The sequence below is a fragment of the Ixodes scapularis genome, unplaced genomic scaffold (assembly GCF_016920785.2).
Source record: "Ixodes scapularis isolate PalLabHiFi unplaced genomic scaffold, ASM1692078v2 PGA_scaffold11__112_contigs__length_91849675, whole genome shotgun sequence".
NCBI lineage: Eukaryota > Metazoa > Arthropoda > Arachnida > Ixodida > Ixodidae > Ixodes > Ixodes scapularis.
In genome coordinates this window covers 43,177,844-43,194,381 of record NW_024609837.1, presented here as the reverse complement: position 1 = coordinate 43,194,381, position 16,538 = coordinate 43,177,844, and the positions used below count along the sequence as shown (strand labels likewise).

The 16,538-nt window shown below is 46.8% G+C and overlaps 1 protein-coding gene across 4 annotated transcripts in view; it reads left to right on the top strand.

The window, feature by feature from the left end:
* LOC8040832 (CREB-regulated transcription coactivator 1) overlaps positions 1-16,538 on the top strand; it is a 62,144-nt gene that overhangs the window by 13,073 nt on the left and 32,533 nt on the right. For 2 of the 4 annotated variants that reach the window (XM_029979900.4, XM_040498992.2), the window contains exons 3-8: positions 4,206-4,466; positions 6,994-7,058; positions 10,335-10,432; positions 12,439-12,519; positions 13,890-14,005; positions 15,484-15,533. In XM_029979900.4, coding sequence (XP_029835760.2) covers positions 4,206-4,466; positions 6,994-7,058; positions 10,335-10,432; positions 12,439-12,519; positions 13,890-14,005; positions 15,484-15,533 — 671 coding nt within the window. Of the gene's footprint in view, positions 1-4,205; positions 4,467-6,993; positions 7,059-10,334; positions 10,439-12,438; positions 12,520-13,889; positions 14,006-15,483; positions 15,534-16,538 lie in introns of all 4 variants that reach the window. The other 2 variants (XM_040205194.3, XM_029979899.4) reach the window with 1 other exon arrangement.

Genomic DNA, 16,538 nt, shown 5'->3' with positions numbered 1-16,538 from the left:
TTGGCAATTTAGTATTTCTGAATTATAAAAACAATTTCCAAATGGCGAATTTGAAGTTCCCGCGCGATCCGCGCCAGTGCAGTGAGTCAAATTTCGTGGTCTCCTGCAAGTTGACTTTCTTTCGGACCTCCGCTCCACGCTACGAAGCAAAGCGCCGTTGCCACCGCGACCCGAAGCGAGGAGGAGGTGAGGGAAGCGGGATAGAAGGGCGCCGGCGGGGAAAAACCGGTTTCTTCCCCGACTTGCCGATCATTTTCTGCTCGAGCGCAGCCAAGTTTTCTAGGGGAGGATACAAATCGAGGAAGCGACATCACACCGGACTCTGATTTTTGGTATTTCAAAAAGAGGGGCCAAAGTGCGTTCGCAATTGCGTTAAAAAACATGTTTTACGATTGCTGTTATGAAATGTTATAAAAATGTCCCTTACAAAGCTTCTAAATTTCCTGATTTTTGACGCCACCGATCAAAAGAAGCAAGGAGGTAAGCAGCGGGGGAGAAAAACGCCAAAAATAAAAAGGCGTGCGCGGGGAAATTTTTTTTGCTATGCGTTTCTTTTTGCGTGTCTATGACTACAACTTGCATTGTTTTAGACAATAAAAAAAAAATGGACCTTTGGGGTGTCAGTGCCCCTTTAAGTGGTAAACTTTGGTGTTTATTATTATAGTGTACTTTAATTGAGTAAAGTGAAAAGTGCATTAGGTGAAAGTTCTTCAGTAGGTTTAGAGTAGGTTTCTACTAGCATCTATTTTTGGTGCCCTGTTTCGTATATATCTTCGGAAGTCGAAGCTGAAAAGTTTACACTCTTCCTTTCTTAATTTTGCTCATCTAGGGAGCCTTCACTAGTACTTCCAGCACTTAGGACACAATGTTTTGCATTCAATATTTTATCTTGCAATGTTTATATCGAATGTTCTTATTAAGATCGATCTTAATAAAAAAAAAAATAGAACTTGAAGTTGGGAAGAAGTTTTTGCTTTAAGATAACGTTATACATCATGGCAGGTGTCGGTGCGTGTGTGTGTGTGTGGGGGGGGGGGGGAGGGGGCAGTGAAACAATTATTAGGGAACTAATTGCGTTATGCTCTCTAATTAACCTTTCAATTAATCTTCCCAGTCGGCACATTCTTATCAGAGATCTGTTGCCCGACGTTGAAATGGGGCCAGAAAAGACGAACGCATATTAAAGAAGTCAGTTGGCGAATTTTAGGTAATGAGCTCACCAACGATTATGTCACACCATAGTCGCCGACGAGCTGAAGAATGGCAGGGAAGGGTTACGGCTGTCCCGCCTCCAGCTCGAGCTCCCCACCTCCGACGATGCTTCGTCTCATTCACCTCGAGCACGCGCTTGCAGCCAAGGCAAGTGTTGTAGGTGCTTTGTTCGAAAGACGCACCCTGCCATTCCTACTCCGTCGGTGACTATGGCACCCCGACGCCTGCTGCCACGGTTGGCCGCGTTGTTGGCAGGAGTTTTCCGGTGCCCTTTTGTAAGAATTGTTTTCAGTCCTAGCAGACACGCCCTGCACATTGCTCCCGCTTTCCCGCCCGCCCTGCAATGTCTTCAGCCCGTGGCGCGACGTCTCGCGTCTAGCGATGTGTCTTCCATTTCTTTGTGTTTTGTCGACGTGTGCTCCCGTTGTGTCTAGCAGCAACTTGCATTGTTTAGTTTTTTTTTCTTTTTTTGTGGGCACTTGGATTGTGCGCGGAAACTCTGTTTCTAGAGCTGCTATATCGCCTCCCCCTGCCAAACATAAAAAGAATCTTTATTGTGAAGGAAACATGTGACCTTTGCATTTTTTGTATAACATTTTCGGTACTTCACTGTTTCTGTTCAATCCGATCAGGCCAGACTAGCTAATGTTTCTCGATGTGGGCAAAATATTTTGAGGGCTTTTTTTTCTCTTTGTTGATTTATTGACGGGGGTGGAAAACAAAGTACGATAGCATAGACATGCAAGTTACCGACATAAACAAAATGGTAAATACGAAGGGGCCGTCGTTTAAGGCAAAGGAAACGCTTGCATCATTTCGTGAACTAACGCAGCGTAATCATGAAACTTATCTGTGTCTAATAGGGGAAGCACTGTACTTGTTAAGGAAAAGAAAAATGGTGGGTCATCTGTGAAAAAGATTGTCAAGAAGGAAAAGGTAGACGAAAACAGTCGATCAGGGTGCAGATACATAGCTGAGACTATTCTGATGAACCATAGCATTTGATGAGTGGTACATGCAACATTTTAAATATTCTCAAAAGTGTAGTTTTTGGGAGGGGGGGGTTCTATAAACTAAGTGTATTGTTACAGCGAAAACCCAGAGTAGTGGCATACTTGCGCCAACGCATGCGCGTATCACTTTGTTCCCTGAAAGTAGATCATCAGTGAGCGTGTGCTGGCATGTTCAAAACTGCGACCTGGTTTTTGTACTTCATTCACCCCTAAGTTGAGACTGCAGTGGAAGCTACGCCCTTGTTAGTCTAGTCATGTGCCTCTCCCCCCACCCCTCCTCTGAGCAGAGCCGGATCAGGTGATAAGAGGGAGGCGGCTGATTGGTCCGGCAAGCACATAGCTTCCACCGTAGTCTCAGCATAAGGGTGAACAGAGTATGGACAGTGCAAAAACTAATTCACAACTACATTTAACTAGTCAAATAATGTACTGCCTTCAGAGGATGTGCCATTGACTTTTTTCTTTCAAACTGGTTCTTTGTGCAAACTTTCATATACTATCTCTTAGCTGCGAGAACTGTGCAATCAACCTTCGGTGATCTCCACGAAGTTTTAAGTATGAGATTTGAATAGCATGGCAATTTTAGTTTCTTCGTAATATTCTGGACAATCAGTATCCAGCCTTGTTTATTATGAACCTTGATATATAGAAACAATATTGACATGTTGCTTGGACTTCCGAATTTTATAGACTTGTTACTCCCTGTTTTCTAGTGTGTATACCGAAGTCTAAATTCTAATTAATATGAAAAGTTAATCTACTTTACATTATTGTTTTACAACTGGGTTTCAAACATGCAACCTGCGACGGCAAAGGGAAATGCTAATTTCTGCGGCAGCGTCTTCTACACTCCAAATCTTGTGAACCAAAAATACGGGAAACTTGTTGTTTGTAAATGCCCCATACCGTTTTTGTTTTTTTTGCAGAAAATAAAATTTAGGCATTTTTGGTTTGCCCGATTTGAGATGAATCACCCGTAGATCTTTATGTAGCCATGTTTGTAATTACACTAACATCAAGTTCGTGCTCCCATGTTTGTGCTTTCGCATTTTGTGCATGCTTGTTGCATTTTAGCCACTGAACGTGACTCCTGAAAAGGCTCTAGACTTGTACCTTTCATTGGCCACTTTGTTCCAGTCATATGGAATGTTAGAAGCTTTAGCTTATCGAAAAAACAATTCGACTTCTGTACTCTTGTTTACCCCCTGTACGTAGTAGAACTCCCACAGGTTTTTCTAGATTTTAGCAGCATTTCCCAGAGAGCTCTTCGTTGATGCTGTTTTAAGCGCATTCAAAATTGTCATTTTGTGGTTTCTCAGTGCAAACACAATTTTTGGTTCTTTTTTGGAATGACTCGTGCTTTATGTACATTCCTAATATGTGTCGGGTATAGGGACATATGACTGGTTCAACGGAGTTCTGGAGGGGTAAAAATGGCGTGGAGGGAAGTGGAGAGGCGTACGGTTGGGTGCATTAAATTAAAAAGACACTGTACTCGTCCTACTGTATGCTGCACCATAGTACTGACAGCACGGAGGCTTCTCGACCTCACCTCAGCCACTGCGCAGGGCTTCGTTTCCTCTGGTCCTTCCCAAAACTGTTTGCAGCCAGTTCTTCGCCCCATTTTTGCCACCATAAGCCGCATGCATTCTGCCACGAACGTCGACTGGTCGACACCCTTCTGCCTTCAGGACCCAACTCGCCGTTTGCCAATCCCCTACCCCCACCTTGGTCAGATTCCCAGTGACACCGGTCACGTTGTAAATGGCGTTTGCCTTAAACCAGACGTGCGAGAGGAACGAATGCTAGCTCGCTCGTACTTTGGTCTGCGCTCGTTAGGATAGTGGCAACGTCGTTGGGCTCCTCATACGTGCCACGGAACAAACAGGCTTTACTTGATCGCGGCTCATAGAAAATCCGGCAGTATGACCCTTGTTGTGCGGACGGCGGTGCAACGGTGTCTCGTGTGTCCGCTTGCAGGGCGCCTACCCGAAGCACCAGCTGAGTATGCCGTCCCTAGGCTCGTACCGGGGCGGCTCGCTGCCCAACGTGAACCAGATGAGCGGCGGCCAGGGACACAGCATCGACCTGCAGGGGGCCCTGCACCACCTGGAAGACATGCGCCACGGCCGGGAGATGGCGCTGCCCCCCGCAGGGCCCGACCGCCCCCACGGCACCCGGGAGAGGGGCCGCCATGCTACGGCGCCCCACAAGAGCCGCCAGGCGGCCTTCGACAAGCGGGTATCCTTGGCTGGGGTTGCTGCGTGTGCCTGGAGGGCGGTTTCGCGTGACTTAAAGTGTCCCCCCAAACAATTTTTTTTTTTTTTTTTAATCTTAAAAGTAAATTATGCGTTGCGAAACGTTTGTTCTCCACCCAAACGTGGCGATAGCGGCCTAAACTAAAAGCCAAAGTTTAGGGACTAACCGTCGTCACATTCAAATGCTTCCGAAATGCTCAATGGGGAAACGGTGCCCGCCCTCGGTAACTGATGCCGTTCATCTCCGTGTGTCCGAGCCCTCCGTTGGCCGCCATTCTCCCGTTGAAAATTTCAGAAAACCATTTGTAATTTTTTATTGAGATGACGGTTAGTTCTGAAACTTTGGCATCTGGTTTGGATGGGTAGCACTACAGTGCAATCCACTTATAACGAGAATGAGAAAACTCGAAAATGCAATTGCTATAACCATTATCGTTGTATCTGGACTAGAAACCGGTCGTTTCTAGTCTGGAAACTCTGTGAACTGATTGTTATAAGCGGTATATTGTGATATGTGTTATCGTCAAAAGTGGATTGCACTGTATATTTGGGCAGAGCACGAGTGTCCTCTAATGCGTAGTTCATTTTCGCAATATAGAAAAAACACAGTTATTTTTGTTTAACACTCAGTACTTTTGGTTTAATCTCGTTCGGCACCACGTCGGCGAACTTTCACCGTACGTCCTTCTGTGCGCGGAGGCAGTGTTTTTCCAGATCACTCCACTTCTTTCGCGTCACAATCGACTGTGTCTGCCTGTGTAGTCCGGAAACACAAAAGAGCGTCGTCCGATATCCAATTTTTAGACTCGCTCGTCTTTATTCGGAGTGCAGGCAAACCGGCATAAAGAGGTCGATCCATCGGTGACCAAAATGACCCCAATAAATGCCTCCTGGGCGACTTAAAGGACACATGCAAAGGAAAAAAACATTTTTTTTAAACGGCTTAGATGGAAAAAGGATGCCATAAAACAATTTTACAACGAAGGAAAAAATTTTTTAGAGCTATATTTACGGCGCAAAACGAATTTGTAGTTGGCGCCCGCAGGCACCGCGGAAAAGTGGTCCGTATTTATCACGTGACTGGTCCTTATTTATCACGTGGTGCTTGCGTTCTTTCGGAAGCTTCCTATGGCCTCTAAAAGTAACTTATTCATCTTTGTTTGTAGTATAACAAAAAACTAAGATGAATAAGTAACTTTTAGAGCCCAAACGGAACTCCTGAAAAAGCGCAAGCAGATGTGATAGACCTGCGCGCCGGTCAGACGACGGCGGCGGCGCCCCGAAGCAGACGAACTTGTGCGGCGACGGCGGCGTGGAGAAACGCATTGAAGCGGCGTTCGCACAACGCTCAGCGTGCGGTGGCGACGCAGCGCGGCGGCGCGCGGGCCTACCACGTGACCAGCGGCGGCTCCCGCGAGCGCCAACTACAAATTCGTATAGCGCCGTAAATATAGCTCTAAAAAATTTTTTTCTTCGTTGTAAAATCGTTTTATGACATCCTTTTTCCATCTAAGCTGTCGAAAAAAAATGTTTTTTTCCTTTGCATGTGTCCTTTAATAAAACAAAAAAACAAATGCAGAGTAAGCGTGGGTTTTTGCGGCTCAAAGGTGTCCCTCGAACTCATTTCGAGAGCAAGTCGTCTGCTTCTTGCGTAGGAGTTGCGATGACATCAGAACGACGCTGAGCTCCGATTGGCTTTGATTCAAAGGATAGTGGGTGGACCTCGGTGCTAGGTGCCTTGAGGTCTACCCACTATTTCTTTCAATCAACTGATAAGAGCTCAATGTTATCACATCAAAAAGCAGACGAACTTGAGCTCCTCATAGAGTGCTGTCGTCGATGGAGCCACTTGCATGCTTCTGCGTCTCACCAACGTCGAAAATGACGGCAGTAACCAATCGTTTATGCATACTTACGGGTAAAGTGGCGGATGCTGTTCCTGGACGTGGTGGAACGCAGCTCGCCGAAAGTAAAAAAGGCGCTTCCTGCAGCCACTGTCTGGTGAGTGACAGGATGGGAACAGCAGGGAGGAACTTCAGTTGCGCCGCCTCCAGTGCCAGCCTGCTGCCTTCGACGAGGCTTCGTTGTTTCACGGTGCTTGAGCGTGCACGTGCACCGAAAGAATGGCTGAAGGCAGCTAGCACATACCGGAGGCGGGGCATCCGTGAAAGACGGCCCTTCGTTCTTGTCTCCGTCACATTTCTTCGTGGCGGTCTCTCGCCGTCAGTTCGACTCGGTCTGTTCCTCGGCAAATGCTGCGCAACTCCGTAACCCAAAATTATGTAACTAAATCGTGTCCCAAAGCCCCATTCTAACGCCTCGCTCCCCCCCCCCCCCCCCCCAAAAAAAAAAAAAGATTGGGGTGAGTTGGGAGCATTGACGTGTTTTTTTCGTAGTATGTGCCACGTCATGGGATATCGGGGTATTTTGCGACGAGTCGATCGGTAGTGTTCGTGCTTGCCTGCGTGTCACGGCCAATCCTGTTTTTCCCTGACGGCCCACGTGATCAGGTTGACGTGTCGCCCTACAGCTCCTCTCTCTACCTCTCCCCCCCGCCCGATTCCAGCTGGAGACGGTGAGAGTTTTGCTTTTTGCCCGTTGTCGCCTAATTTACGCTTCACAGCTTCTGCGGCAAGCGGGTTGTTGTTTGGTGGCGGTGGTTAGTTTGCATTAGAATCTAACAAACGCCAGAAGAGGCTGGTAACCGGGACTCGCATTTCTTTCATAAAGCTACTTTGTCGTGTCACATTGCGTGCGACAGAAACCTTTTCTCGTGAATCTGTCGTATCTGCCGTTTTAATCGCTTCGATTGCAACCAATGCCTCTAGATTTGACAGCTACTTTTGGTTTTCTTTGGAGTTCAAAAGTGGCCTGGATTTGAGCACAGGGAAAGACTCCTGTTATCGAACGCCTGGCAGGCCTGCTAGTAGCACCAAAGATTTTTCTTTTTACTGTGTTAAGGAGGTTTTTCTCAGAAAGTTGGAAACCCGCCACAGTTAAATTTGATAGCATTTAACACTGCCTGACATTTGAAAATATGCTAATCAATCTAAAAACGGTCGGAGACGATGCCTGCGATGCTTTCTAGACCTTACCAAAAAGTTGGGACCGTCAAACTGCTGCATAGCATTCTTTCTTTTCCTGTTATCGGTGGGAAATAGGCATGGGCAGGAAATAAGACTCTAGGTATACATGTGTTTCTCGTCATCTCGTGTTAATTTTTTCAAAACTATTTAACTATTTTGCTTTTTTAAAGGGGGAGCCTGCACTTACTTTTGAGAGTTCGTTATTGCCGGTGATATGCGTCTCTTGCTGCTCAGGAACAAAATTGGAAACCTTAACGATATTCGCATGCTTTTTTTTTCTTCTAACAAGTAGCCAGCCTGTTGCTATACAGCAAGCGCACACAACTTCCACGGGACCAGAGACCAAAAACGTCCCATGTCAACAGAAGACGCAACTGAAAGAAAAAGCAGAAAGTTAACTCCTTCCTGACCATGTCTATAGGCCATCGATCACCAATGATCGATGGTTGCCAAGCGCCATCAAAAAATTAAATTTAGTGTGGACAATTATGTTCCACAATCCCGTGGATAGCCAAAGAACTATAGTTTCGCTTTCAAACGTAGGTTTGACCTTCATCGCAAGTTTGTGGGCTGTCAAAAATAGACCTGGAAATTGTGGTTTCGCTTGCCTACTATGGCTGACTGCTTGCATCAGTCTTCGTAACAAAGATGGCATTATTTACATAATTCAACTGTATTGTGGCACATTTTTTAGACCTCAACAGCTCTGGAAACACTTTAAATCTGAGGTGCACAACATGCGGCCTGCGGACGCGACACTGCGATATGTGCTCAAGACGACAACCAGTGCGATCATGCCAGATGTGGAAAACCTGTCTGCAAGAGATTGAAAACCCGCGCATTTTCCAATAAACATTTTTTTGGTTCGCATCATTTTTGAGTCGTGCACCCTTGCTTTAAATCATGTTAAAGGCGTCGCTTAAAGGAATACTTTAACGAAATTTGAAATATACCCGTCGGGCTCAAAAATAGGTTGAATATGATCCACAATATCCATAAATGACAATCGCACGTTTGTATTTTGAGCCTGGTGGCTGTATTTTTCGTTTAAACGGCCCACTCTGGCAAGCGCTCGGAGAGCAGCCTGCGAAGAGCATGTGACATCCAACGGAATCGTGACTTAGTTCGTCTAGGAATGAGCAGAGCTGCAGCGAGGCCACGGGCGAGGCTCACGTCGAGAGGATAGCCTAGTCGTTCCAGCCACCGAAGCGGCTGCTTTTGAACGAATTTCGAGAGACAGGTTAATCTTCTATAATCTTGTAAAGGGACAATAGCAACTTCTGGGGCACACAAAAAATATTCTCAGGAAAAGGGGAGTTCCTCCTTCCACCTCTTCCCTAGTGGTGGCCGGAGGTGAGACAAATGTCCTCACTATCTGCCAAGGTGCCTCGACGGTCATTACGAACGGGACGTTAGCAACATTCACCAGGTGCTCTTTGCTAATTGTTTAGTTTGTTTTAAAATTCCTTTTCGTTTCTTTGTTAACAGGATATTGGTGTGTCCGATGTGATACTGCTCCTTTGAACACATATAGACCAAAAAACAAGCGCCGAAATTTCGTTGTATCTCTTTAACAGATGGTTGTTGGTAAGCATCATTATAACTTTTAATGCTGCCTTGAGCAGGTAGGCACGTTTTATGTTCCCAACAAGGTGGACAGAAATGCTAAATATGACGGAACTGCAATCAAGGCTATGACAAAACCAAGGTGGAACACAAAGCATTCTGCTGGGGATGTGAGGTGTACTATCTGTGTTTCACCAATATAAGCATTCCTTCGTTGAAAATCACACGGTTACACAGGCCAACTCTCTGACGAACCGAAAATAGACATCCGTTAGAGTGCACTAACTTTCAGAAGTGATAGCCGCGGGTGTGGGTCACATTTTTTATATTCCGAGGCACCTGTTTCAGACTTCAGTGGCATTGCTGTCGGCGTAACCGGGAGGTCACGTGACCCCGGTGAAGTCACGTGACGCTGGTGAGGTCACATGACCCCGGTGAGGTCATGTGACCGCCGTGAGGTCACGTGGCCCCAATGACGTCGCGTGGCCCCGGTGATGTCACGTGACCCCAGTGAGGTCACATGACCCCAGTGACGTCACGTGACCCCCGTGAGGTCACATGACCCCGGTGACGTCACGTGACCCCCGTGAGGTTACGAGATGTTGTTTGTTGCCCTCATTAAGTATTCTTGGCCATCCGATGTGTCCATTCACTAGTTCTTCACTGTATCCTATTGTTAAAAACGTTCAGGAAGATGGAGAGGAGAAAACAACAGCTGGAGACCAAGTGAATGTTTTTGTTTAATTTTCGAGCAAATTGCCAATTTTAAATAAAATTTCCGGGTCGTCGGAAAGGTGGTAAACTTGTCATCGGAAGCGTTTGCGCACTCATCACTTTCACATAAAATTTTCTGTATTTCTTCTTCAGCTAAAGCGGACCTCCGCATTTAGGCTTGAGGCCATGTCGCCTTTCGCTATGCTTCCAGACGTCAAATGTTTTTATTTTTTCCTGGGATAATAGAACCCTCTCTGTGAAAATTTTAAACAAACAACAATTTAACCTAAAGGGGGTGGGGCAACAGTGGTAGCGCTTCCATCTGCCAGAGAGCATACAGAACAGGCTTCGAAACTCAAACATGAGCCAGGCTCTTGGCTGGGCTTATTGGTTCATAATGGATGGCATGAGTGACACTCGTGATTAGTACCCAATGGGCTTAGTGAATGGGCATTGTGTTGCAATGGGGTGGTACTTCCTCGCAGGACCAATTCGGACTCCGCGCTGCATCAGAGCGCGCAGTCGTCGGGAGGGCAGCAGGACGCCTTTGCGGGGGTTGGCAGCTCGTCGGGACAACGCAGAGGTACCGGTAGGCACCTCCTCTCTCGCTCTGCCTCTTTCTCTCTCTGGCACTCGTTCTCTCCCCCTTTCTCTCTCTCTCTCCTCCATGTCTACACGCGCCCTCCCCGGGCGACTCCGGAACGCAGCATGGCGACGACTAAGCAGGCGACGCAGAGAAGCAGTCATGCTTGTGGCGTCGCATGACTTTTCCTCACTTTCGACCCCTCTACCTTTATGCTGCGGAGCGCCAACAAAGGGACACTGAAGGCGACTCTTCCTTCTTTGTCTAAACCTGGTACTTCTCGCTTTCCCGGTTGCCCAGTCCTTTCGCTGCCTCATTCTTGCAAGAAGTTTTGGGTTAAGATTTTTGTTGTGGAAAAGCACCGAAGCCTCAAACTTTCACTGAGCGTAGGACGGTGAGAAGATGCTACTTATTTGCTGCTGTCGGTGCTAGCAGCAGTTGACTTGAGTGTCCCTTTAAAGGCCTTCACCCCGTCTGATTGCAAGATGTGGTCCGAAAATACCTACCGTATTTACTCGAACAATGAACACACTTTTTTTCCCGAAAAATTGACACATATTTGGGGGGGTGTTCATTACACGGGGTAAAAGTTTTGCATTTACACACTTTGTGCAGATGTTATATTAGGTGCCAATATGACACGGCAAGGTACTGTGGCACGTCTCCAGTGATGGAGGTGCACTCGCGGCTGGTCGGGGGCGCGCCGCAATAACCATGCTTTATAAATTGCAAACCTTTTTAGGGTGCTTTTGGGCTGCCTTTTGTCAAAGGAAAAACGCCCTACGAAGCTCACTCAGCACGAAAAGCAACACGACCGTCTTAGCTCACTCAGCACGAAAAGCAGCAGGACCGTTCTTAGGCGATAAATATTGCTAGTATCCGGCGGGCACGCTCGGGTATAATCCGCGACTACGCGTATAAGAACTTCTACGAAGTCCGACCGCCGATTTCAGAAGCCCGCTCGCATTGACCATGTTTCTTTCACGGAGACAAGAACTCCTATGAAGTCCAACTGCCGACCCCCGAAGCCCAAGCCGGTTCGCACGAGTCAAGTTTCATTCACGGAGAGGCTACCAGACACTCTCAGCCTACAGCGCAGCGTGCACCCGGAGTATGTGAAATTAGGCCTAACCACTTTCACAATTTCACTGTCCAAAATCGGACCATAGACGACAGCTTGTTTGTTGACATCAATGCATCCGATAGGTGAAGAATGTCCGGGGCTTGGCGATTCCTCGACCCAAGCTTCGTCAAGTGTGCGCAACACTCGGTTTCACGGTTGATCACTTCCGCAACTACACACTTGCGGCCATTACAAGAGCAGCGTGGCTTGACTTGACTTGACTTGACTTGACTTGACTTGACTTGACTTGACTTGACTTGACTTGGCCTGACCGCTTACTGGCAAAAGAAAACTGGCTTGGTGGCTTGCTAAATTGGATGCAATTCGAGACTCGCGGATCCGAAAATTGGAGGTGCGTTGATTACGGGAGGGAAAAAAAAAAGTCAAAATATTGATGCCTGTTGTAGGCGGTGCGTTTATTATGCGAGTAAATACGGTAGATACTGGGTGCATCAGCAATACTTTTCTGACATTTTATCTCTATTCAATTCAATTTACCCATCCTGGGAGCAACCCTGAATGCTTTTTACCCCCATTCTGGCATTCTCGTTATCGATAAGCCTGCTTGCCTGCTTTTCGAGGAGCCTGCTTGACTGCTCGAATCTGATGGCTGGACGCCGTTCTCAGGATGGCAACACGAGATAACGTCTCTTGTCCCACGCAGTCCAGTTCTTGCACCCTTCCATTGACTATCTCGGCTCTATGATCCCTCGCTAGCTTTACGTCTGCTTGTGTCTGCTTCTTGACTTTCCTTCATGTGCATACTATTTTCGCTCCATTTTAAGCGTCCCCGGAGCGTTCGGCGTTGGTGGTAATGGGATGGACAGGCGTGTAACGCCGGTCTTGGCCCTCTCCCTCCTGCCCCCTCTTTCCTCCTCTCCAGATCCCGTGACTGCCCGGGATCTAGACCAGATCTACCGAGACTGTCCTGCGCGGCTCGACGGTTTCGGACAGGACACACTGAGTAGGACTTCCCTTGGCTCTTCGTTGCCCCTCGTACCGCCACCTTCTCTCGGTGTTTAGCGTGCTGGTGATCCTCGTACGGTGGTGCTTTTTGTACTGGCGTTCGCCATTCTGATATTACCGGTACTGGCGTTCCTGGTACTGGTATTATCGGACTTGTGTTTGCATACTGGCCAGTTCTCATACTGGCATTCCTTGTACTGGCATTTAAACACTCGAGTTATCATACAGGCGATTCTACTACTGTTGTGCCCTGTACTAGCATTGCCTATAGTGACATGTACAATACTGGTGCACTGTACTGGTGTTCATGTATTGGCACTTCCTGTATACTGGTATTCCTGGTACTTGCAACCCTCATAGTGGCATTATCAAACTTGTGCCTTCAGTACCGGTGATTTCCATATTGACCTCTCTCGTAATGACATTCAAGACTCGTGGTACAACACAAGTAATTCCACTAGCATGCCCTGTACTGGCACATCATTTATTAGCATTCCTCATAGTGATTGTCTTTTACTGGTATTCATGTACTGGCATTTCTCATGCTGGTATTATCTAATTTAGTCACCCATAGTTGCAGTTTCAGTACTGGCCTTCATCATACTGACTAAAGTATTTGTGTTGCGATACAGGCGATTCCATTACTCCACTAGTATTGCATGTACTAGCATTGCTGGTTTTTGTGTAGAGCCCATGCTGGTGCTTGTGTACTGCCATCCCCCATGCTAATACTGGTATCATCGTACTGACGTTTTTCATACTACTAGTCCCCGTACTGGCCTTACTCGTGCTGACATTCCCATTCATGAATTACCATACTGGCGATCCCATTACAGGTACGTCCTGTACTGGCATTGCAGGTGAAGGCATTTCTCACATTAACGCTCCCTACACCGTATTCTTGTCTCCACTGATGTTTCCTGAACCAATCCCACATTGAGATGGTGCCTTGACTAGGGGTCTGGGAATATATATCAATTGAGTTGTTGTCTGTCCTCTTTATTTTTGTCCCTTCTACCTTTCAATTTTTTGTTTTCCTTTCACTCCACTCCCAGGTATGGAAAAGCTGATTTCTTCTTCATGCTTTATGAATGTAAAGGCCCATTCACGCATGTGCCGCAGCCTTACCTCAGTGCTATTAGTCAACACTGGATATAGCTCTGACCTTGCTGATGCAGCACGGCCTCGTGCTATATTGGGAGCGCTGCTAGGTTACGTTCAAGTTGGTGCTGTTTCTAGCGTTGGTTTAGCGCCGCTGTGTATGTGTGAGCCAAGGTGTTTTTTGTCGAAATACTATTTGGGCAGAGTGGAAAAATTCTTTCGCAGTCCCCGTTAATATTTTTATTCCTGTCCTGCGAACGTTTACAGCGCTGCAGGATGTGAATAGCTTTGCAATGGACATCATGCACCTCAAGGGGTACTGGGACCCCAAGGGAGGAGGCGGGGGCGACTGCTTTGGCAACAGCATGCAGGACATGGGCTGTGTGAGTGCTTTGGTTTGCCTCTATGTTTGTGTGTCCTAAAAATATGAAATGGTGTTTGAGCTTCGTTCAGTTTACCTGCACCTCCTGCACCGGTGCAGAAAAGTTTAGGGCTGTGTACTTCCGGCTGTGTCTGAAAACACATACCAGAAGTACTCTGCCCCACACTTTTCTGCACCGGTGCAGGATGTGAAGGTGAATCATACGGAGCTAGTATACTCTATGTGAGTACTTTGTATTTTGATTATCTGGTCCACTTGGCACGTACAAATTTATGTAGATTATATAGTACTTATTTTGATGCGTCACTGTTGAATGACATTTGTGCATCCAATGTTCTCGCTGGCAACTTTTTTTTTTTCAGTTGTTTTATTTTGGTTTTGATCATCTTAGCGACATTTTAGTTTTTTCACAACTATACTGAAGGGTGGCAAGCCTCCGTCGGGCACCAGGCCTTTTTTTTCTGCCCTTTCTGCAGATGACATCCACAAATCAAATAAATAAATAAAAAAACGAAATCAGGGGGCCACATTTTTTTTGTGTAACTGCTGGGATTCTTTGTTTATCTCGGGTTTGATTTTTTAATGCAGAGTGTGTTACATGACTGGCCCCTAGTAAATTTCTTTGACGCAGATTCCTGCAACGTAGATCCCCGCAACTCAGATCCCCGTAGCACATCTCTTTAATGCATATTCTTGTAACGCACATTCCCGTATCACAGGGGCGTCGCACAAGGATTCACCGACATAATATTAAGAGAAAGGCACCAGAGAAAGTGTGGAACCACTCTGTTTCGATTGGGTCCCTCCGCTTTTAAAACCGACGCCGGACGAACAGCCCATGCCAAAAAAGCGAGTTCGAAACGTCGTCGCAAGGCAGCGAGTGCATTCACTTGTATGGTGGGAAAGTGCACTGGAGCCAAAGGGGAAAAGAACAAGCACGGGCTTCGGAAGAAACGGGGGACATGGAACGGCAGGTTCAAAGTCAGCCCGTACGATCGGAAAAGACACAAACTTCGCCCTCTACTCCCATTGAGCACTAGCTTTGCGAAAGCTTTCTTTCGGAGATGTTGTGATGTCGACGTTTCCATCGCAGAAGTGCAAGATGCGTACCAGGTTCATTGGTGAAGCCTCGCCACTGCGTTACCACTGCATCCTGCTCTTCCGTAGCTTAAAAATGGAAGAAAAACGAGGAAAGATTGGTGACCAAAGCTCAAAGAAGACGGAACAAAAGCGTGCACCACAGAATCTAAAGGTCGCCACCGTACTCGATCACCACTCCTGCGCGTTTTGATGTGGATTACCGTGGTACCGGCGTACAGTGACATAATCGCCACCGTGCTGTGATTACGTCTCTGGTAGACGTCTCTGGTAGACGTACTGTAAAGATGTTTTTGGTGTAGCCCGACCTCATTTCTGCTTTTTCTTTTTTTGTGGTCAACCCTTCCGGTTGTGCATTCCTCGTTTTTTGTTTTTGTGCAGGACATTTCACAGCAGCATCGACCAAAGTCCTGCGAGGTACCTGGAATTAAGTGAGTAGAAAATTTTTTGCCACGTTTGAGTTTTATCTTTTCGTCTTTTCGGTGTTGCACAAACACCGTCCACTAAATTTAGCAGATGTAAGTCTGGTGAATTTTAATGCTTCCATGTGACCGAATGCAACGGGATTTGGCGTCCAGGCTATCGCTGCAGTTCTTTTTTTGCTGAACACGACGAGGAACCGGTAAATTTTTTCGTGCTACTCGAACTAACTGGATTTTTGGAACACCCTGAATTCATCCTTTTTGTTATGCTATTTGTTATTTACATATTCGGTATAGCTACCGAGAAAATGGCGGCAAAGGCAATGCCAGGAATTAACATTAAAATTTCCCCGCGCCTTCCAGCAGGGCGACGTAGCACGTCGTAAAAGTTGATGGTCAAGCAGGCAGTCTGGAAGACGCGGATGTCTGACACAACTACTTTTTTTTCTTTTCGCTGGTGTGCGCTTTGCCGGCATTCGTTTCTCGCTGCCGAACCCATTGTAACCCGTCGAGAACAAGTTATGCCGCACAAAGTGCAACATTCGTTGTCACATTTTTAGTGTTGCCAATAGAACCTTCCAATATGGAGAAAAGACTGGTTAGGACCAAATAAAAAATTCAGTAACTTTGTGAAAAAAAAACTATTATTTTGACCCATTATTTGGGTTAGTATAGTCACTGACAAAATGAAAGTGGCACGGTGCACACAGCAGGCACTCGTCGCTTTTGGCCGTGTTTTGGCTGTGCATGTACGCACAGCACTCGTGCACACTCGAGATATGCTGAAGCATTTATGTCTACTAATCGTAAGCAATCATGACGCAAATCAGCGACCACCAAGATTTACATGTGCGTACGTGCGCGGCGATTTGCTCGAGACAATGACACACTGCCTCGGGGGAACATGGCCGAGGATGATAAATGCCCGGGGAGGCCATGCCACACTGGGGCACAGGAGTTCCCCTCCGTCGACAGATGTAACGTTGGGAGAAGAATTTCGGAGGGTTGAGAGTC